The 24025-nt window shown below is 38.2% G+C and overlaps 1 protein-coding gene across 1 annotated transcript; it reads left to right on the top strand.

Moving 5' to 3' along the window:
• Positions 1-7663: 7663 nt before the first annotated feature.
• On the top strand, positions 7664-23102 carry Zip71B (Zinc/iron regulated transporter-related protein 71B). The gene is made up of 4 exons (XM_034970604.2): positions 7664-8133; positions 15839-15980; positions 20400-20594; positions 20744-23102. Exons 1-4 carry the CDS (start codon positions 7975-7977, stop codon positions 21661-21663), a joined length of 1416 nt encoding a protein of 471 aa, XP_034826495.1. The 5' UTR covers positions 7664-7974; the 3' UTR covers positions 21664-23102.
• The last annotated feature ends 923 nt before the right edge of the window (positions 23103-24025 follow it).

Genomic DNA, 24025 nt, shown 5'->3' with positions numbered 1-24025 from the left:
GTTCCAAACTAAGCGCGGCAGCTTCAAGGGATACCTACTGTAACGCTGGGTACAAAAAGCCGCCGTGGGCGATTTCAAGGGACTTCACGTTTTGCTGAACGATTTTAGTACACTTATTCAGTTCCGCTTCTATCAGCGGCGTACAGTATCATTAGATTGAAAAGAGTAATCATAGCGCGCTATAAATGCTGAATCGCTTCTTAGATATATGTTAGATAGATTACATCTGTAAGTTTTACTCACGAAAGTAACTTACGAAATTAATTGACAACCAAGTTACTAAAGTACCTAAATGACACTTGCATGTTTATAATGTTGACATTCGTAAATTTGTCGTAAGTATTAACAATAAGCTACTTACGTGAGTAAAACTTACAGGTGTAAATAATTGCAGACTTACGCTGTAGCGTAATATTCTAGATATTTCATACCGCGTGGCGGTAGCGCTGATCTCGCCGGAACAGCGCTGAATGATGCACTGAACACTGTCGTTAGCTTGCGCAAAAGTACCCATGGTAAAACATACTTTTGCCGCGAAAGACTGAAGCTGATGAATATGCTTTTGCCTCGACCGAAAACCTATATGTAAGTACTAAGTACCTACCGGAAGTGCTGCCTCACCTACAATGCCTCACGTGGCTGCTGCGCTTAGTGGGAACCCTGCTAATAACGCATATTTAAACCAACTCATCTGTGTCAGGCACTTCGCTCGTTAATGGCGTTTGAATAAATACCTACCTGCCTAATTGTCGGGTTGAAGATTCCATTATTATTGGTAAAGTGTTTATCGTCGTAGGTAGTTATCTAAACGTATAGTGGAAAATCTTGTAACTTATTATCATATTTCTTGAAAACTACGCTATTTCAGAAAACTTCTCTTCACTCCTTTAAAATTCATTAATTTAATTATCCTACTGCATAATTCAAAAGTAGAAAAATCTTTTCGAATTAGGTACCTACTTAAATATTTTGGTATGGGAAAATAATTATGTTTTCTCATACAAAATATCTAATTATTTAAAATTATAATTTTATTAATATACAATGTTATGTACCTACTTAACATACATAGGTAGGTAGGTAGGTAACATACATAGGTTTCAGGTTCAAGTTTAACGACCTCGTGTTATCGAGGACTAACGAAATAACGACATAAACTTCAGTTTGGTAGGTAGGTATAAAACCATTCCTGTACAAGTAGATAAATAACCAGCTAAGCAGGTAAAATAGATCACATGAGCCGGGAGAAACAAATTTTGTCGGAAAAATATTTGTACAAGATAAGTTTAGGTACCTACAAACACTACAAAATAAATTTTAGGAATGAATATTTGAACATCAATATCACACAGTTTCCCAAAGGGTGCCTTATCATACCTAATAAGTATTATCAATTTATTATTATCATGTTATTACATAGATACCTATTTGAAATACGAAAATATTGGGGTTTCTGAGGAAAAATTCTAATAAATCCATTTGTAGATATTCCTACGTTGCGGTTAAAAAAATATTAATTACCTACCTATGTAGAAACTTACAAATCAATAGCCTCGATAGAGTTCATAGTCATACCTAGACATGAAACTTTTTCTTCCATGCAAGCCCGATACATTAAAGGTCGGCCTGAAATTCAATGTGGTTAGATTATATTCAAAAAATTATTGGAGATCAATCACATACACAAGCGAAATTGCACAAACAAAACCGACGCAATGTCCTGCCTCTCGGTCTTGTATCGGATAAGTAGGTAGGTACTTACCTTTATTTTGGAGAGTGTACTCAGGAACTTCACAACTTTGTTTCTCCTTCACCATTCTACCCCAGAATAGCGAGAAACCGTGAGACCCGTGCTCTTTAGTGAGCTAGCGAAGGAATTATCATGATGATGATGATGACGATGACTTACCTACCTAGACCATGACGCGTAAAACTGAAAAGCTGAAGTAAGCCTGTTATGCATATTTACGGTGCATCTGAATATTTACAAACAAGTAGCAAGTTTATTTATTCTTGTGATACGTCTATGAGATACGTCTATAAATATGAGTATCGGTTATTTTCATTACTGTTACATTGTGACGTATCCTCATCACTACAAAGTAAAAAAGTCGCTTCTGTCTGTACGAAAGCGTAGCTCAAAAATGCTGAAAGGATTTTTTCCTTAATAAATTATATTATTAATATTTACCTACTTGGTAATACCTAATTTAAAGAAGCTTTCTTTGAACAATACTTACCTAAATATAATATACGAGTAGGTACTATCATGTTTTTTTTGTTTCCTCAGGATTCAATAAAATGACTCATTCTTTAATGAATTGTAATAGGTACGTACCTACTTTGTAACTTTTAGGTAGAACTTAGGTGCTTACTCTTCTAACCAACTATGACAACAACAAAAAATTGTGTCCTAGATATTATAGAAAGGAATAGGTACGCAAAACATCCTGCCTGTCCAAAACGATAATAGCTTTGGAGTTTCTACTAAGTTTTTTTTAATAGAGATAGCAAGCAAACGAGCAGGCTTCCTACTCTATGATCAAGATTATGCTTGAAATGATGGTTATGAAACTATATCTGCGTATTTTATCCAAATGCTAGGCAGAATAAGTAATTTCTATCTTTGAGCATACATCATCATCTGAACAGCCTGAAAGCTCTCGCTATTAATTGTCGCTCGTCTCAGTAAAAATTAATTGTTCTGTAGGTATTCAAAGGCTATTGTAGGTAACCGTTGATGTACAGTGCCTAAACTACAAAGCTAATTTTCTCCTGCGCGGAAAATGTCTGGGCTATCGGCTAGTCAAATAAAATATTGACTCTCGCTATCTGCTATGCGACGGTAGCTGAGGGGAATGTTTGTTGCAGATAGTAAATAAATAATACGTAGTTACAACATTGATCGAGTAATATGATGATATAGGTACATAGGACATAGGTACAAACAGAATATATTATTATCATATATTATAATTTATTTTGTCAATAAATTATCTCTGGTTTAGAATATATTTCATCACACAGCTTTAAAGCTTAGATTCTAGAATAAACGTGATATTTTTTATTAGATAAGCACATAATTGATATAAAATTTAATCAATTAGATCAAGATTATTTTATAGTAACTAAGTAGGTACTTATTGAAAGACGATTGGGTAAAAACAAACAACGAGGTAAATAGACTGACTTTTCTGAGAAAAACGAATCCAGGAATACTATCAGATAAACAAGAGGTAAACAACTAAGTATGTAGGTACATACCTACAATAAAATGAAGGTACAATATCAATATTAAAGATGTACAATTTTTTATTTATTTAAGTATAGGTAAGTATACGTTTACTTAGGAGCCGTGCAGGCCGTGATTTAGCGTAATGGGATACTTACGCCGTGCATACTTTAACGGTGAAGGAAAACATGGTGAGGAGACCTGCATGACTTGAGCTCTACATAATGTTCTCAAAAGTGTGTGAAGTCTGCTAATCCGCACTCGACCAGCGTGGCGGACTATGGCCTAAACCCTTCTCATTCTGAGAGGAGACGTACTCCTGGAATGTCGGACCGGACCAATTGTTGCCGGAGAGATGGTGTGGTCATGGTGAATGCATCATGATTGGCTGACCCAGCAGTTGCTCGCTAGACTTGTAGGAAACACTCGCTGCCCGCGGGGCAAATGAACTTTTTTTGTTGTTTGCTTCACAGCAAAAGAAGTATTATTGCCCCGCGGGCAGCGAGATTTTGCGACGACCGACTATTTGGTGATAGACGCGGGTGGGCCATCCAAGAGGATCCGTGGGTGCTGGACACGAGTCCGTCCGTCGCTTACAGAACTGTCCTCGAGTTGATTGGTTTTTTGCTTGTTTGTTGGAGTTGGCTGTGTTTAATGCATCTAACAATGTTTGAGGGTAGTTGGGTGTCCCAATGGTGAATCTGCTTTGACTCCGGATATTGGTGGAGTTTAGGCAGCGTAACCCATGGTGATTTTTCTCATGAAAAAAGGCTTTACACTCATCTATCGTTGTATAACTTGCAGCGCACATCCTGTGAGCCGTCTGTAGCCTATGCCACTTACTAGTCTAGAGTCTGTCCTACCTAGTACCTACCTACTAATTTATTTAAAAAGCACTATTTGTTTTGAATTCAGGTAAAACTTCATCTCATTAAGGTTATTTTAGGTTTTTCTTAAATCTCGTGGGAACTCTGATTTTCCGGGATAAAAAGTAGCCTATGTCCTTCCCCGGTATCTCTATACCAAATTTCGTCAATATCGGAGACGTGAAAGGCTAGCAGACACACAGACAGACACTTTCGCATTTATAATATTGCTATGGATTAGATACCTATTTAGGTACTAGGTATAATAATAACCGACAATTCTATTACATAAACTTAAATCTAAATTAAAAGTAGAAAAAACATTACATTAAACTAAAATAAATTAAATTCGTGATCTAAAACGTCATCGAGACCACCGCAGCGAGGCGTTGTACCCAAGATGCTGGCAGCATTACCCTTTGCATGTAGGTACTTAAAGGTTTTAATCATTGAACGGCATGGCCTTCACACAGTGTCTGGAAATTTTAAATTAGAGCACTTTCAGACCTGTTCAATTTTTTTTACGTTTAAATTGGATTACCTACTTTAATCTAAAAAAATGTAAAAGTACCTACGTAAGGAAGGCACCGTTAGATAATTTGTACCTTTCCTGTGTAAATAGATTTAATTGTAAACATTTAATATTTTAATCAATAGATTAAAGGTATTATGGCAGTATTATTGTTCACCTAGTATCCATGTCCATGACTGTATATTTTATTGTATAAACAGATAACAATACCAACAAGGTCAATGTTAGAATACAAAAAAAACAATTAAAATCTTTAGCGGACCTTGTGGTTCTGACCGACCGTATGAAAGTATAAGGTTGATGTCACACATCATTGAATTCTAATCTAGGTATCAATTTTCATTACAGCATGAAATTATAATTTAATAAGGCTTAAAAAGTTAATTTAAAGTTAATACTTCTCAGATTTTTGCCATACCTTTACCTACCTACTGGCAAAGGGTAATGGCGCAATGGCACATGGGGGAGAAGGGAGAGGGGGGGTAGAAGAGACCTATGTCCAGCTGGTAACGTCTATCGGTTGATGATGATGATGATAATATAAACGATAAACGCTTACAAACTTGACCGATCGGGATGGTTTTAGCTAAGTTTGATGAAAATCTATGCAGCAATTTCCAGGTTATGGTGATCAACAGAGACTATTTATCTCCTCGGTGGTGATGAAACAGGAAGACGGTCACAGGAACTCAGCCGTACCTACCGTATACTAAATGTTGGTTCACGAAGGTTGTACCCAACCACAGGATTGAGCTCGACTAGTAGCTTATAGATAATTAATATCCATACCAGATACTCGTCGACTGGATGTTCGGGGATTTGGTAGGTTGTGGAATCGCGGAACGGGGAGTCATGGGATCAGAACATTTTTCACTCGGAGATTGGGGGATGGAGGGCTCCGTACCATCGCACAAGAAATATAACATTGTGTAGTTTTAATTTTTTTAGTTTACCTGGAGACCATTTTAAAACTCGCCATCTTGGTTTTTATTAGGTAGGTAGGTATTTTACCTATATTTTGATGTTATAGCGGCAATAGCAATAGACCGTACATAATATTCTGTGAAAAATTTCAGCTCCTCTCTACCTCTATCGGTTCATGACAGACGGACGGACGGACAGACATGCGTGTTCCCTCATAATTAGGTAGGTACCTACCAAACTCATTACATTACCAAATCATTACATTTTGATGATCTAGGTTATTGCGTGATTCAAAGTTCACACCCGTTGACTTGGGTTGTTTTAGAGATCCCGTTGATACTTAAATTCAGTGTATCAACTATCAGCTAATAAAAGAAATGCTTCATTGCCCTAAGAACAACAATGTGATGAAGAGGTCATATTATTATCTTAGTGGATAATTGTTTTAATTATGATTATTAGTTATTTGTAATTATTTTATATTTTACAACTTTGCCCTCATGATCTTGAACGTCAGGGGTTAGAGTAGAGAATAAACCTTGTTTACCGAGCTATCGCTAGATTCTGTGTCGCTAGGTAGAAGATCTTTAGGTCGCTAGGCACTGCCTAAGCTGCATCGGGGTAAAATGTTAGTTACTTAGGATAGCTTTTTAATGTAGATACACTACTGGTATTAAGTTTACTTAAGTGAGCATGAAGCAATGCCAATAATCAATAGTCTACTTTAACAATGATTTATATGCATATACCTATACGACGTAATAATGCGGAAGTAAATAATTAATTATGATAGTAATTTAATTACTGTTATGTATCAACATCATCTCCAAGTAATAGGTAGGTACCTACGTATAATTTACTACCTGTATACCTATTACCTACCTACTTAATTGATTGCCTTTTTTATGGAATTTTGCAACAGGTTTACCTTTTCAGAGGTAGCAGTTAGTTTACTACCAGGCTTCCTTCGTTTTTCAACGGTAGGAGCTAGCATGTATGGTGTACCGTGCTACACCATCTTCATGATTACACTCTAAGTCCAAACTCCTCAAACCTGATGATGCATGGTACAGCACTCCTAAACTAGATCTCCTATAGAGATTCAAGAACTGTTCCTGGTGAAATAATATTGTAAATGCCGAGCATAGACTTTATTATTGACTTTGTAGTGGTTGTCGGTAATTTAAATATTTTTCTATATGTTTAGATTTTTTTTTTTTCATTTGAAAAACATTTATCTTATATTTCTAAAACTTAAAGCTAGCCTTATCTAATTACTATATAAATCATGACCGCGTGGAATGGTGCCAAGAATACTGGCTGCATTTCCGCGCTGGACAGCCAGGCTGATCCGTTGCGCAAAAAATGAGCCAGCCCTTCTGTCACCAGGTGAGGCTATTAATCGCGGTGAAATGTCTCGTAAAAAATTTTTAGCACTAAGACTCCATGGCCCCAGGGTCTCCACGGCAAACGGCACAAAAATGTAACTCTCTATAAGAGAGGCATACTTGCGCCGCTTGCCGTTTTCAGCTGTTTCTGCTGCGGCTCCCGGTCTTGATGCTGTCTTCCTGATATGACACGGGGCCAATGTGTCAACGCAAGTTGCGTCCCACATTAGCGCCCGTCCCGTTCCCAGGGAACCAGCGTCAATCCATCAGGTCTCTTGCCATCATCCCGACTAATCCCTGCCGGCTCAATGAGCGCAGGAATATTTATGGTGGCAAGAGCTCTTTTAATTGTATCGTTAAGAGAGCCATGCCTAAACAGCCTACCAGAGCTCCTTTGGCAAGAGATTAAATAACTTTAAGTCATTTTATCGTTGTTTTAGTTATCCATTCAACAAGATTTGAAACAGGTTCGCTACTTATAACTTGAAATATCAATAGACAGGTGAGTACTATAACTACTAAATAATCAGCGTTACCATTCATAAATCAGCAGGTTGGCTACACCACGTGAGATAAGTAACAATTTGTTAAGCATACTTGCTGTACGAGTAAGGAGTGCGACTACTTATTACCTAATGTGGTCATTTGAAGTGTTTGGGCACCCTGATACTGATAAATACATTCATACAATCGTATAAATGGCCGCTAACCACTGCGTAAATATACCACTATCAGTAACAGTGTTAGAACCGGCCTCGAAGACATCAGCGAGCGCCAGGTGAAAGTCTCAGACGCATACTTGGCTTCAAGTTACCAAGACGCCTATCGAACATTAAAATCGGCTTGCGATTTCGTTACCGATTATCGCGGATAAATAAACAAATAAGTGCGGACTTAAACGTAGTAAACACGGGCGCATCTTAAGGCGTATCAAAACGCGCCAGTTGTACAGAGCTGAATCTTTGATAGTGTTGCGCGGAGGCGCGCGACCGCCGCTGGCGCACTGGCCGCTTGCGCTCAGTCGGACACATAATGTTGACAACGTGGGCCATCGTCTTCTTGGCGGCGAACGCGATCGCAGACAACCTTCAATCTTTGGAATCCATCAATAACATCACGTTACCTGCCGAACAATATTTTATTGATAAGATTTTCGACAAATATGGAGACAGAGGAATCATCACTTTTGAGGTTTGTCCATAAGCTACAGCTAAAAGACGTATAATTTTTTTTAGTAAGTAAGTAATTGTATTAAAAACTATGAAATATTGTTTGAAATTTAATTATTAGTTATAATGGTGAATACATACAATACTTACTTACAATATTATTCTAAGTAGGTATCTACTAAGATACTTTATCTTGTTTCATAGCAAGTTGCCTTAAAAGTTTCTATTCTCACTGTGTTATAAGAAAGGTGAATCTCACATCTCGCTAGTCGCTATTCAAGCTCATCGGAAAATTTCTAAAAGTCTATTTTCTAAATTGCCTTTCCCCATTTCGTAAACGGAAGTTCAATGAACTTAAAAGTTACTAAATACACAAATCGATTGGTAGTAAAGTAGATAATCAAAAACTGCTTATCTTATTTAGTTTAAATATCTATTATATCGTACTGTTAACCAATATTTATCGTCTAGCTTCCTTATAATATTTTTCATAATTTTGAAGTTAAATTTTTGCCTTTTAGTTACGATACCTAAGTTTTTGAATCTATTGATTGAGCGAAGCGAGGTCGCTGATTAAAACTGATCCTAGGCCAAAAACATTTTATAATAGGTACTGTAGTTAGGTACCTAGCACGTTTGTTAATTTAATTTAAATTAACATACTCAAAAGGTAGCTATACTTACCTATTAGGATAAGATTACTGAACATCTTCCTATTATACTAGGTAAATACCTACTTAAGTTGTAAACTAATGTGAGTAATTTATGAAGTCTATTCATAATCGTAATCCATATACCTACCTATTAATATTATAAAATATGTGCAAGTGTGTCTGTTTATCTATCAGTCTATTACCTTTTCACGGTCCATCCCTTGCCTAATCTATTTTTCCGAAATTGGCAAAAAGACAGCTTGCATCCCGGAGAAATCTACTGTTTATGCCAGAAAACCATAGAGTTCTACTGGAGGTTTTTAAAAACCTAAACCCACCCGGACGACGATGTGGTGAAAATTATTTACTTGGTTTTAAAATTAAATTAGTAAGTAGCTAGGTACCTACATAAAATGTTTATACTTTGTAGCCATAGATTTGTAATTTGGTTCAGTGCGTGATCATTTTTCAAAAGATAGGGTCTTTACCTAATGAAATCAAAATATCATTAATTCAACATAATAAGCTGTATTTTAATTTAAGTTTTAACTTTATGTTGTTCTTATTTACACCATAGACAGGCAAAGTTGCAGCTAAGCAGGCAGTTCTACCTACAACTGATGGTAGTAGTTATACCTATTACATATTAGATAAGACCACTTGCCACTGAGTAGGGAATATCCTTTATCTATGGATAAGACAGCGATCGGTGCCGCATGTGTTTAATTAATGGAAGATATTATCGTCGTAGACGTCTGTCTACGTACTAAACTATAAATGCAAAGGTGTGTCTGTCTGTCTTTTAGATTTTCACGGCCCATCCTTTTAACGGAACCTCGCATCGCGCCTTGTTTCCGTCACGTGTAGTGTGTGTATGGGCCTTTATGCAACGTGGACGTGGACGGCATACTGCGACCACGCGACGGCCGACGACAATCTTCAACGCTAGATTGCGGAAAGGGAAGTTGCGAATTTAAATCCAAGCAGGATGAGTCGGGCGCTGTTGTTAGGCTTGTTTTTGATTTATATTGAGCATTTTTAGGGTGAAAATAATTAATTTTGTATGCACTTTTATTTTTAATGCTGTGGATTAAAATTTAGGATAGATCTTATCCTGAAACAATAGGGTCTTTTCGTAGGAAATCAAAATTTTGTCTTACGATAATCTTTTTTATTAACATTACGATAACGAGGAAGGTTTATATTATGTAGGTACCTATAAGTATTCTAAATTCTAATATGAGACATTCATACCTCTACAATAGAATAGAATTGAATGTATTTTTAATCAAGTTAACTTTTCCAAGTGCTTTTTAATCGTCAACTAGTTTATTTTACCTTACCACTTCCTCCTAATTCGGAATGCTGTTCATATGGAACAGGCCGCTCGTGCGAAGCCGGGACGAGTCAACTAGTTGATAATAATTATATGTACCTACTTGTAGATATACCTGCCTACCTACCAGTGGCGAAATGTCCATATAACACGATTCCCATCGGCTTCCCTTTCAGAATTGGCATATAGCGTAAGTACTTAGGTACTTACTAGTACTTAGTGACATAAATGTAGGCCAAAGCCCAAATGCATGCTACGTACTGTGTACGAAATTTATTTGCCTAAAAATTTATAATAACATCAAATAAAATCTATACTATGCATCAAGTCATAGTTATAAACAAGCTAATATAATAGTATAGTAAACTCGCAAACAACCCGGTAAACATCGGGTTATGCCTTAGCGCTTTCTTAGCATTCCATCTCTTTCATTTCCCTAGGAAGCGAACAACGTCTGTCTTGCTTTACGGACGAGAACCACCAATTTAATTTGGCCCGGTAGCAAATACGAATTTGTAGCTCTGACAGGTCAGACAAATTTGACACGAATAAGCCGCTGCATGCCGGGTTACTGTATTACACCTCCAAATTAAAAATTGTATTCACAGTACTGTTTCAACAGGTACATACTACTATTTTGTATTTTGTAGGGCGCTTTGATACATATTTTGTTTACGTGAAGGTGAAGCATCATGCGCGCTTGATTTTAAAGTTTGTGATTATGTTATTTTGATATACTTAAGTATAATAAATTGGGGTTAGTGATTAATAATTCTAATAAGTGTAAGTTAATATTGATTTAGTTTCAGTTTGGTAATTCAACATAAGAAATGGCATTAAATTCACATAATTAAGTAGATGTTTAGATTTTAGCTCATTTCGTAAAAAAGAACAGGCATATTCCTTTCGAATACAAATGACTGTTCTGGCCTTGTTTTCTATTTATTACATTTGTTTTTATGTGTTAGCGATTGTGTTGGAATCTCTTTGATGATTATCTTTTAATTTGACTGAAACTAAAGACTAAAATGGTTAGGTATACTTAGTTTTTGATTTGGTTTGGGTTAAGTGTGTATTTAATAAAGCAAGCAAGCACAGATGTGTCTCACAGCAACATAAAAAGGCTTTTTTCAAAGTCACAAAGATTTTGAAAATACCAGTGCTTTTACAAAATAAATGGTGAATCGGTGACGGTGGTGTGGAGCTGATATTTTTTTAGGTAAGAACTTTTTTTTGTTGCTCCGGCTTCCCTTTTTCAGATTTTCACCCCTCGCCACTGCTACCTACCCCTCAATACTGACCTTTCTATTAATTTAATAACTTATTGATTGGTAATTTTTTTTTTTTAATAAAGAATATTAGCCATGTTAATGCCTAATACTCCCCTTTCCTCTCCAACTAAGCGTTAAGCTTGTGATAGGAGTAGGTACGACAATAGCGCAACGGGCGGGGTTTGAACCGTCAACCTTTCGGTTTTCAGGCCACTCCTTTACCCGTTGAGCTATTGGGGCTCAAATTTAATTTTACAATTAGAAGGTAGGTTAAATTTAATTATTTATTTATCACTGATGATTTCCCATACTATAAATACTTGATAATGTAATCTCTTATCATTAAATACCTACCTAGTTACTTCACTAATAAAACGCCGGCACATGGGTAGATACGCTGGCGCACGGTTTTTTTACGCGACGGATTAAACTTGGACTAGGTAGGTACGGTCTACGTTACCAGCCAGGTAACCTCCCCGTGTGCCTGAGTGTTGCGAGTCCCTTCCGGGGGAAGAGCAGCGCTTGGGCCGGTGTACCCTGGTAACATGGTTAACAGTTTCTCTTCAGTTTGTTAGCCATGGCTAATTGCCCTGGTAGGGAGGGGGTGTTGTCCGCGCGTCCCTCTGAGTGAGCAGAGGGCGCAGTAGACGCACCCATGGGGCATAGCCTCAGGAGCGGAGGGTGTGGCTGTGGTGGGTGGTTGGTGATGAGTGTTTCATCACCCATCCAAACACTGGCTGCCCCACCGGTCTCTCACCTGCCCAGTTTGGTGACGGGCGAGGGAGATGGTGAGGATGGGGAACGTGGAGAGGGCTTGGCCCTTCCCGCAAGCCCTAGCCCTCGTGAAGATCTGTGGATGATGGACACGGAGCGGTCCGTCGCTCACGGTGTGGTCCTCGGGTTGGTTGGCGTGCTGTGGTTCCGGCACGCCTCTGACGGTGATTGGGAGCACGTAGTGCCCCAGTGGTGGGTCTGCTGCGGCGGACATCCGCTGGCGGAGTAACGAGGCGTTGTTGGTCCCTTGTACTCCGTCGTTAGCGGTGGGGTGGAACTTCGTGAGGTTTTTAGTCGGTAGGAGTCCGACATAACCACTGTGCACCCCCGTGGCCAGTGGTATCCATGATGGATTTTCCTCACGAGAAAAAAACAAAGGTACGGTCTACGTAGATAATTTATAGTAGGTACACAGAACTAATTTTAATTAAACTGTACAGTGCGACAAGGCTCTGTAGGCGCGTGGTGAAAATCGGAACTAACGTTGTCGTCAAGTGTCCCCTTTGTGCTTGTTTGAATAATCTAAGCATTTGTTCTCTAACAGCGCCCCCCTGTCAAGGTCATTCAAGTGCCAAAAGAGCCTTGTCGTACTGTGGTAAAAAGTAGTAGGGACACTACTATCTCGTGAACCGTTATAGGTAGAGAGTTGTAAACAGAATGTGTATTTCTATTGCCGCTACAACAAAAATTCAAAATAGCCGTGTTGAAAATTAAAAAAACCGGCCAAGTGCGACACTACTGCTGTGAATTTTTTCACGTTCCTATATACAACCATTTGGCTGATGGGGGGGGGGGGGGGACCCACACACTTGACTCTAATAAAAATTAGCACTTTAAAACATCATATTTTACAAACGGATCTAGAAATCGAAAAATGATGTTCCATGATACCCCACACTATGGGGTAGACGAGAAAAAAAAATTCATCCCCACTTGACGGAAGCTACCCCACGGGAGCTACCCCAAAAAAAAATATCAAAATTTTCCACTTTGTCGGCGAGATTAATATTTATACCCATGCCAAAATTCTAGCACTAATAGTCTCTGAGATTAACCGAGGACGGACGGACATGGCGAAACTATAATATAATAACCTAAAAAAAAGTATTATATTTCTTGTATGATGGTACGAACCCTATTTTCTTTTCATCCACTATCCTGGATGACGCTAATAAGATCATAAACTCTAGGTAACTCTAACTAAGTACCTACATTGTAATATTGATACCTATTGTATTTCGCATTCGCAAAATCGCCACAGGTGTACGCTGTTCGCCAAATCTTTTATCTTTAATTTCAGTATCGAGCTCATAAAACCGAAACCGAAACTATGCAGTAATGAGCATTGTTCTCTTAAAATAAATCATACGTCATCAACGTAAGTAACAATGAGTTAGAGCCATACGCACTGTCGACTAGTCGACCGACTCGATAGTGCGTATGGGCTCTAGTATACGGGTGGCTAATTTTTAACCGACTTCAAAAAAGGAGGAGGTTCTCAATTCATCGGAATCTTTTTTTTATGTTTCCCGATTACTCGAAGACGCCTGGACCGATTTTAAATTTTTTTTTGTTCGTAGTGGTAGAAGAGTTAACAACTTTTAGTTAGTTACTAATTTTATTGTAATTTACGTGACAGACAGAAAGGTAAGAACTGAGATTAAAGCGTAGGTACTAGCTGGACTAGTAGCTAGGACTTCGTCCGCGTGGATTTAGGTCTTAAAAAACCCGTGGGAACTCTTTCAATTTCTGTCATTTTCAGGTCTTTAACTATAGCCATGCAAAATATCACGTGGAACCATTGCCACAGCCATTGCTACGTTGCGACGTGATTGAAGGACAAACCAACAAACAAACACACTTGCGCATTTATAATACTTATGGGTAGTGATTTGACAACCAACTATAGAATCTCGTTAGCAAAAGTAGCATGGCCAAGATTTTTTACGGTAATTACCAAAATATGACACGGTTGCTCCACGTCCAAAGGTACCTTCATAATAATATGCTTCCTATCAGTAAAAAGCCTGTGTGACTTAGTATTATATTTGTGACACTAGTAATTTGAAATTCTCCTCGCCACAACAAATATTTTACGTCAGTACTTATATGTACCTATAGGTACTGATGTAAAATGTGTGTTACTTATGGCGAGGAGAAAACAACCCAGGTTACCTTTGTAAGTACAGTACGCAGCAGAAAATAATGTACATCGACCTTTAGAAAGAGATAGCGGTTTTAGATAGCGTTGTCTCTGTCATTGAGACAGACAAAACGTCAGGTAGGTATGAGTGACAGAGAACGCTCTACAAAGCCGAAATTTCTAAAGGTTTTCCTGCCGCATTGTACCTATTAGATAGTGAAGATAAAAACAATGATATACTTATTACAAACAATATGGTTGTTGAACAGTTGCAGTCGTTAAAACATTTGTAAACAATCCTTGATTGATATCATAGTACAAACTATTATGCGTAATGAATCAGTAGTGAATAAATTTAATAAAAATCAGTCAAGTGCGAGCCGGACTCGCAAACGAAGGGTTCCGTACCGTGGTACAAAAATACTTAGCACTTTTTAATTTTCATGCAACTGTTTTGAAAATTTAATTATTAGTTGTTATAGTGGCAATAGAAAAGTAATTTCAACTCTCTACTGACTACTCTACATAATACGGTTTGATAGATACACAGAAATACGGACGCATGGACGGCACCTCTCGCATACGGAACCTTAAAAATTAAATGTTAACAAACTAACCTACTCAATTATGTCTTGCGGCGATTTTTTACTTTTTAGTGTTTGTGGTTATTGAAGTCGGTTTTTATTTATTTTTTATTTAATCATCTTTATTACACACATACTTACATGCACAGGAATTTGGAAGGGATATTTTTTGTAAAGAGTAGGTATCCACTAAGAAAGGATTTTTCGAAATTCCACGCCTAAGTGGGTTAGATAAGGGTTTGAAATTTATGTAGTCCACGCAGACGAAGTCGCGAGCATAAACTAGTCTTGTACTAATTACAGAAGAAACTATACTTATAATAGAAGACTGCAAAGGAATTGCCAAAGCAGTCTCTTACCGACAATCTTTGTTAAAAAGCGAACCTGATACAACTTTCCACTTTGAGTGTGTCCTACGTATGAGATTACGTATGGCGCTGAAACGTAGACACTGACAATTAGGCCTTGTCCACAAGTTCAAAGTCGCCCTGCGTGCTATGGAGCGAACTATTTTGGGTACCTCTCTGAGGGACAAAATCCGTAACTAGGAAATCCGAAGGAGAACCAAAGTGACCGACATAGCTAAACGAATTAGCCAGCTGGAGTGGCAGTGGGCAGGCCACGTTTGCCGCAGAACCAATGGCCGCTGGGGTAGACGTGTTCCTGGAGTGGAGACCGCGTATCAGGAAGCGCAGTGTGGGACGACCTCCAACCCGCTGGACTGACGACCTTAAGAAGGGAGCGGTAAGTGGGTGGATGAGAAAGGCGGAGGATCGTGTGTGGTGGCGCGCTCATGGGAAGGCCTATGGCAAACAGACTGATTGATTGATTGGTTGATTGATGCAAGTGGCAATCCCTTATCGAAATATTCAATAGATTATACTAGTCTACTAGATACTATGTCTCCGATCCATAGTGCCTGAAAAGAGCTTTCCTAGTATACTAACCTGATACAACTTTTCACAGGGTTTTGAGCATCTGCTGCACAGCCTAGGGCTCGGAGGGCAAGTATTCACTTCCCCGCACGATATTGCCCTGCACCGGATCAACGGAACCTTTCGGCAGATCCACGACATTCAGCACCGACATAGAAGATCACCTTCTACAAGTTAGTACACTTTGTAACTAGATAAGAGCGTCAAAATCCAAAACTCCGTAGCTTCTAAGTTTGTAAATTCAATCCTCAGGTCTATCCAAACGTTGAAACAGTCTGCTCAGCCCATCTAGTCGTTGTATCAACATGGTTCAAACATTCGACGTTTGACAAATAAATTGATCACTCCTCTAGCTAATTTGTAGTCTCGGGTCTAGTTAGCAGCGGCGTTAAATTCAAAAGCAAAACAACCTGTTTCGGTCTTTGACTTGTTCTACAATCACTTGAGGTTTTTTAAGAGCATAACGAAAGGGAGTTTTGCTTCAAGTTTCAGACTCTCTCTAACTTAAAATTAACCGAAAATAACTGAAGGTTTGTCTTACTTAATAGACGTCTTGCTAAACCTAAGGATTGCTTTGTGCTACGGAGCTTCTCGCATTGACTAACAGACATTCCTAAATTACCTAATAAGTAATTCGCTGGCCTAAGTCATTTATTCCTAGGCAGGTAAATACTTATGTTAGCGCACTTATAATAATTAATTATCTCTGACAGAAGTCACGTGATGTGTTGCATCACCATCTTGAATCGATTGGTATAAAAGCGAGTGTTTGATGATTCTTAAGGCAGTCTGTGTTCAACCTCAGACTCATTCGACTATTAAACGCTTTTGTGTTTAGGTCGCATTTCTGATTGAGTGGTTACAATAGCAATTGTGCCCTAATCAAGTTAAAATTGCAGTAAGGTTATTATGAAAGGCAAAACTCTCGATAAACCGCTGTGTGTCGTGGTTAATATTTAACTTCACTTCACTTATAGCTAAAAAGTAAAAGACGGAAATTTGACTTGCAGTTTACAGTAATTGCTAGATTAGTCAGATAATTATACTTAGCCGGTGATAATATAAAACAGCAGTCCTTGAGTGAGAGAAATGATCATTGTACCTAACTGATGAGTGACCTCCACGGTACTCAGTCCCCAGTCACATTATTCATTGTTTGGCACAGTACACAAATAATTGCTGTCTTCTAATAGGTACACACGAAAGCAACAACACATAACATGAGTTCATAATATAAATTACATCATACAACTTATTACATACTAAACGTCTTTTCTTTATAGGTAACTAGCTGATGCCCGCGACTTCGTACGCGTGGATTTAGGTTTTTAAAAATCCCGTGGGAACTCCTTAATTTTCCGGGATAAAAAGTAGCCTACGTCCTTCCCCGGGTTGCAAGGTACCTCTGTACCAAATTTCGTCAAAATCGGTTGAACGGTTGAGCCGTGAAAAGCTAGCAGACAGACAGACAGACAGACACACTTTCGCATTTATAATATTAGTCTAGATATAGATATCGAACTAAGTTTTAATAAATAATGTAATGACAATAGGCTCCAATTACATCTTCAAATTAGTTTTAAAAGAATAAATGTTTTGCCAATATTGAGGCAACTTTGCCTAGCTTTATGCATTTTTTAGGTTCCGGGATCAATATGCAAAATTACGGAGTCCCTCTCAAGTTGAGAGTTTCCGAAATCTTAGTATCAATGTATTTACTTGTCTTGAGCGGTTGACGGGCCAGATTTTGGAGGATAGAAATTCCACATAGGAAGCCCAATCTCTTGCCCGAGAAGTCCGAGTATCTTGGAGAATGGCCCCGTCAGCAACAAGGAGACATATCGGCAAGGTCCAGAGTCAGGCGTAATTATTATTGTTAATCAAATCGTAAATCACTTGAACCCTTATTCTACCTATCAAGTCGAGGTGACTCGCGGTCAACAAGCTGCTGAGACTTGAGATACATGTACGCCTCAGTTTATATTTTCATCTCTACTTAATATCGTATTTTTTTTCGTGATTAGTTATAATCAGTATAGAGAGAGCGAGAGAGAGAGAGATGATTTGTATCTGCAAACTGCGTTGATGTAACGCATACTGGTACAAACAGTTCGAATTATTATTTTCACAAAGTTAGTAAACGTAAACGATAAACCTACCTAAGTAAGTAGACGTACCTACGTTAAAATAGAAAAAGTCAAGGTTCACAAAAAAGAGCTCAGAGAAATAACAGTTGGGGGTTTTAAAGAGAACGTGCTATAAATTACCTACTTGGTGAGCGAAAAATTTTGCTTTTTTCCAGAAACGTTACTAGAACGTCGGTATATTTATTCATCTGCGGACCGCGCTGTGACGAATCTCTGTTGATTGCTTTTCATCCTCGATGACGGTCGATGATCTAAACTAAACGATCTCATCCGCTCTTTTCGGCCAGCTTTAGTCAACCTTGTGAAAATAATTTTCCAATTTGTGAACTGATGAGAAAATATTACTCTTCCAAGAAAATGTAGCAATCAGTGTTCGTTTTAACCTGTAGAGAAAACTATTTATTTTTATTTATTTATTTTACACTTTATTGCACACAACACAAAGTAAACATTGAAAAAACACAATACAGCCCCCCTAGCATGGGCAGGAGACAAAAATTTTATCCCCCAATTATATCCACTGACGAGGGATAAAATTTACTTGTCCACCTCTCAAAGCACGGCAACAGGGGAGAGGAGAAGTTTATCCCTAATTCGGGGACAATTTTATCCTCGACATTAGACGTGGGTTTAAGTTTATTCTCATAGAACTTAAAAAATCAAAACATGTCTCGCGGTACCTGTTGGGTTTAGGTTATGTTTGGGTTGTGTTTGGGTTATGTTTGGGTTGTGTTTGTGTTATGTTTGGGTTGTGTTTGGGTTATGTTTGGAATATGGTTGGGAACCCCAACATAAACCCAACATAGGTCCCAAATACCAATTACCATTAACCCAATAAAGGTAAAGGAAAAGATCCAAAAACCGAAAAGTCCCCCGTTTTATTCACTGTGGATAATTATATCCACCCGTGAGCCCATGCTCGGAGAGTGGATAAAGCTGTCGGAGGGGATAAAGATTTTATCCTTTCCCCGGGGAGAAAATTATATCCCCGCCCATGTTAACCCTGCAGGATCTTAATCTAATAGCTGTAGCATGCAAAGGCGGCCTTATCGCTAAAGCGATCTCTTCCAGGCAACCTTTGACTAAACTAGTGTTCTGGTTATCATTTCGTTACCAGAAAGCGGTTGGTTTGTCGAAGGCGTTTGTACTTTGCAATTTGTATCCTAGAATCGTCAATATTCAATTATTCCTATTCGAACCCATTTACTAAGAGCTCTACTAGTAGGTACTATACCTAAAGAAATAAAGTTAAGAGATTTCAATTTTCTATAAGTAGGTATACGCTTTTACTACCTTTTCTAGCTATACCTGTTTATCAATCTAAATAGCGGTGATAGCCTAGTGGTCAACGTCGGCTTCCTATTCGGGGGATCGAGGGTTCGATCCCGGGCACACATTTACCGGGCTAACTTTTACGGAGTTATGTGCGTTTAACCTGCTCTAGGTTGGAAATTATCATGAGGAAACCACAGACCTATAATACTCGAGGATTCCTGCATGCTTGAGAGTTCTCAAAAATAATCTCAAAGGCGAGTGAATTCTGTCAATTTGCACTTAGCTTTAGCACTAAGCGTGGTTGAGTATGGCCAAACCCTTCTCATTCTGAGAGGTGACCCATGCTCAGTAATGAGCTGGCGATTGGTTGTTGATGATGTAGGAAAACAGCTACTGATTGTTAATAATTATGTATTAGGTATATCAATATCACATTAAATAATAGTTCTATCAACCAGACTTAAATAATTCATGTCATGTTGTAGGAACTAGTACACACTTGGTAGGGACATGAGACGGTCAAGCTTGTTCATTATTGCGAGCCGTCAATCGTCATTATCCTATTACGGCTCTGTGATGCTCAATGTACAGGGAGCCTTGTAGGCAGGCAATATACAGTCAAGTTATGAATTGGACCTGCACAGCAATGATTTTTTAATCTCAGTTTTAAAAAGCCATAACAAACAAAATTGTGAGAAGTACAGATTTTCACTGCAGTGTGCCGAGAAAGAGTAAAGCATGTTGGACGCGACGTGGGAGCAAAAATTCAAATAATAAACAAAAACGATTTTATAACGATTTTGGAAATTGTACCTACTTGTTTTTCATAATATAATTATAAAAACTACTTACTTGTAAAAAAATTAACTACTCACTATTTCCGAAAAAACCTTAATCCTTAAAACCAAATGTGCCACACGAACAAAAGAGTCGATATCGTGCTATCTTGCTCATATAATTCGCGCGTACAAAATAATAAAATATATGGCGCGTAGGCAACAACCAATAGCGGACGGACGCACGCTATGATTGGCTGAGATATTCGCGCGCCATTCAAAAATAAAATGCACACAATTGCGCAGCTACATATCGGCGTAATTTATAAAAGTGGTACCTACTTTAAATTAAAATTTATATTTTTTTACCTAATTGGCATCATTTCTGTTTCAGCAACACCTATCTTGATTAAACCATGTCTGTCACCAAGAGAAATACTAGAAGCTTATGGAATGGAAAGCGAGCCAGGCGTTATAAATATAAAACCGAAAACATTTTTAGAAATGTGTCCAGCACTTGTTTACCAATTAGATCAAAAATCATGTTACAAAACCGAAGCACCCTCCCCAAAGCTGGATCGAATTTGGAGTAAGTTCCTATGGCCATCCAATATTTTAAAAAATATATTAGCTATTGAATTATAATACCTACTAATGTATATTCCTTTCATTATTTAAATAATCATAATTACCTACCTTTTTATTTGTGTCTTCAATAAAATATTTCTTTTGTTTCAGCGTGGGTTTATGCCTCTTTGAGTATTCTGGTGATAAGTGCGACGGGACTTTTGGGCGTAGCTATAGTACCGATGTTAAAATCGGTAATATTTAGTCACGTGATACATTTCTTGGTAGCAGTGGCGGTAGGTACATTATGCGGAGACGCCTTGTTACATCTAATGCCCCACGCTCTGAAATCGCACGGATCACCCAATGAACCTCAAGAAGAAACTGAAGTTATCCTCAAGTGCAGCGTAACATTTCTCACTATTCTCTTGTTTTATTCTGTCGAAGCAATCATGCAAGTTCTCAATGGAGGTCATGCACACTCGCATGATGCACCAAGTAGATCTGTTGAAGAAATGAAAGTTGAATCTGCAAAGCAAGTAGAGTCAATAGAGCTCGGAGCGATGATGCCTGGGTCGCCTCCACCGCCAGTAGAACGCCCGATGACATCAACTGCACTCATGGTTATAGTTGGTGATGGATTACACAATTTGACTGATGGACTAGCTATAGGAGCTGCATTTAGTGGTGATCCTGTGACTGGGTTTGCTACAGCACTCGCCGTATTCTGCCATGAACTTCCTCACGAATTAGGAGATTTCGCAGTATTACTACGTTCTGGTATGAGTATTAGACGAGCTATGTATTATAATTTGCTCTCCTCAGTTCTTAGCTTTATGGGAATGGCGGGTGGGATTTGGCTCGCCGAGGACCATGAATCGGCCTCTCAATGGATCTACGCAGCCACGGCTGGTACGTTCTTTTACATTGCTTTAGCGGACTTGGTGCCCGAACTTAATGAAAACAACAAAGGAAAAAGCGTTCATTTAATGCTTGCGATCCTCGGTTTTCTGACCGGCGGAATAATTATGCTAATGATAGCCCTTCACGAGGATTCCATACAATACCTTTTCCGAAATTCGGAACAATAGATGTAGGTAGGTACCTAATTAAGTAACTAAGCATCTACTGTATTATGTGATAATTCAGTACCTTCTCATGGTTGTTCAATTAATTATCATACCTACCTATTAGTATTAAGTTAAATCAATAAGGCTAACTTAAATAAAAAAAAACAACGAACTGCTCAGTTTTTAAAATTAAAGCATTCCAGTAGCAATAATTTAAGATTAATGATATATTAGTAGTAAGTACGTAGGTACCTAATACCTACTTCTACCACGCATTCATAGTTCACACTTAACGTATCGTAACGTAAAGCTGGAGACTGACTTGTAACATTTTGGTGTAATGTATCAAGTTTTTGTAACTCAAAGCATACGTCTTACTGACTTGTAACGTTAGTTTGTAACTTTTGTAATGTATCATTCGCGGCGAGCGCTGCGTGCTCCACTTGACTGACGAGTATTTCGTGAATTCCCTTTGAGTGTTATATTACAAAATAAGTCCGTGCAGGTCGCGTCATTGCGAGAATAAAATATTGCAAGCGAAAGCCGTAAAAATGGAGCACACTTGAGCCAAGAGCTCGAATGATACATTACAAACACAGGCTACAAGTCAGTTTGTGTCGCCGTATTGTAACAAGATCGTCTCGAATGGTACATTACAAACAAACGGTACAAGTCAATCTCCAGCTTTACGTGCGTCAAGATGATGAATCGTGACGTGATCGAAAAATGTAGGTACGTACAGTACGCGGCCGAAAGTAATGTACATCGGCCTTTAGAATTACATTTTGGCTTTGTAGAGCGTTGTCTCTATCACTCATACCTATATGACGTTTTGTTGGTCTCAACGACAGAGACAGTGCTCTACAAATATGCTATCTCCTTCTAAACGTCGATGTAGGTACGTTACTTTCGGCCGCGTACTGTACACACTAAGGCCCACAGGCGGCTGACATTACGTCAGATGTGAACGCTCACTTACTTTATCTTGGGTAGAAGAATCACAGTTTTATCGTAGGACTGTGGTAGAATCTTGGTATAGTAAAAACTTAAGTAAAAATACAAAGTTATAACTTAAGATTTTAGAAAGTAGGTACCTAGGTCATTTGTTAAATGTTTAGTATTATAATGAAAAAACTCAAATGAGATCCTGTTTCCAGAAATCCAGCTGTTTTCAGTATTTTTTTATTTTTATTACTATCATTTTTATGTTTATAAATTACTCAATGTTAATGTAATAATAATAGGGACCGAGCTTTTAAATACATAGGTACCTAAGTTAAGCATTATGTAGGTATATCAAGAGAAACGTTTGAATTGAGTGTGTTGTTAGGTATTTTTGTAAATACGATATGACTAGAATTAAGGCTGTGCTGCGTGCTACTGTTTGTAATAATAAATAATTGTTTAATGATATTTTATTGCATGACAGAATTGAACAAAATAAATATTTTTAAGTGAAATCAGTTGTTTATCATTTAATTTGTGCATTTTATCCTCGTCTTTGCCCACTTGTGGATATACCTACTTACCATTCATATTTAATAATGGCTGTGGATACGACCAAGCAGCTTGGCGTCAAGCAGCTAGGTAGATTTATGCTTGAGCCAAGCATTTTGACCGTTTACAAAGTTTTAATAATAATAATAATAATCATCTTTATTTCAGATATTACATCCATTTTGTTAGTAATAAAATTATATGACTATGTTAGTAAGTAGGCTGTTTCATGCGTACTTTTATTTATCTAGGAATCTATCACCCATGAGACACTGAGAGTGCATGTGCAAACCAACCCAGTGTCTCATAAATGGATTATCTAGTTTTTCAGATAAGGTTTTCAGAATACCGTTGGAACTACCTCGGATTATGCTCATCACTGAAGCTGCTCTTTTTCTCATGATTGCATAAAAATCGTCGGTATGAGCCTCCGCAAACATCAGCGATGCACTGAACCTCGGCAGCCCCATCAGCACTCTGAATCCATTATTGTATTGGACACGCAAGTCGTTGTAGGCCCTCTGCGTATATGTCACCCACAGGTTGCACGTGTAGAAAGTTTGGCAATATGCCTTAAAGAGAGTTATTTTTACTTGTTTGTTGTTTTGTTTGTTTTGTTTGACGCGAGTTAGGACGGTCACAGTGTTTCGAGATATGAGAAAACTGCCGTTTGCTGGCTCAAGCTGCATGACGGGTGACACGCACATTTCTGCACACCGCGATATAGGCACAGGCAGGTACAATTATTACCATCAACCACAGTAGATACCTATACGTAGACTAACGTCACTATTCGTCGAGACTCCGGCCAGAAGGGTGCACCGACGCGACGATGAATAGACAGCTGCTTCATTGTAATCAATGATTAACGTTGTTATTTCCTACA

Source organism: Maniola hyperantus, chromosome 1 (assembly GCF_902806685.2).
Source record: "Maniola hyperantus chromosome 1, iAphHyp1.2, whole genome shotgun sequence".
Taxonomy (NCBI): domain Eukaryota; kingdom Metazoa; phylum Arthropoda; class Insecta; order Lepidoptera; family Nymphalidae; genus Maniola; species Maniola hyperantus.
This window is presented reverse-complemented; position numbering and strand designations above follow the sequence as displayed.

Coding starts and splice junctions, on each gene's coding strand:
- Zip71B (XM_034970604.2), top strand. CDS start 7,975: ATGTTGACAACGTGGGCCATCGTCTTCTTGGCGGCGAACGCGATCGCA. Junction 8,134..15,838: donor GAGGAATCATCACTTTTGAG/GTTTGTCCATAA, acceptor AACTTTTCACAG/GGTTTTGAGCATCTGCTGCA. Junction 20,595..20,743: donor AAAGCTGGATCGAATTTGGA/GTAAGTTCCTAT, acceptor CTTTTGTTTCAG/CGTGGGTTTATGCCTCTTTG.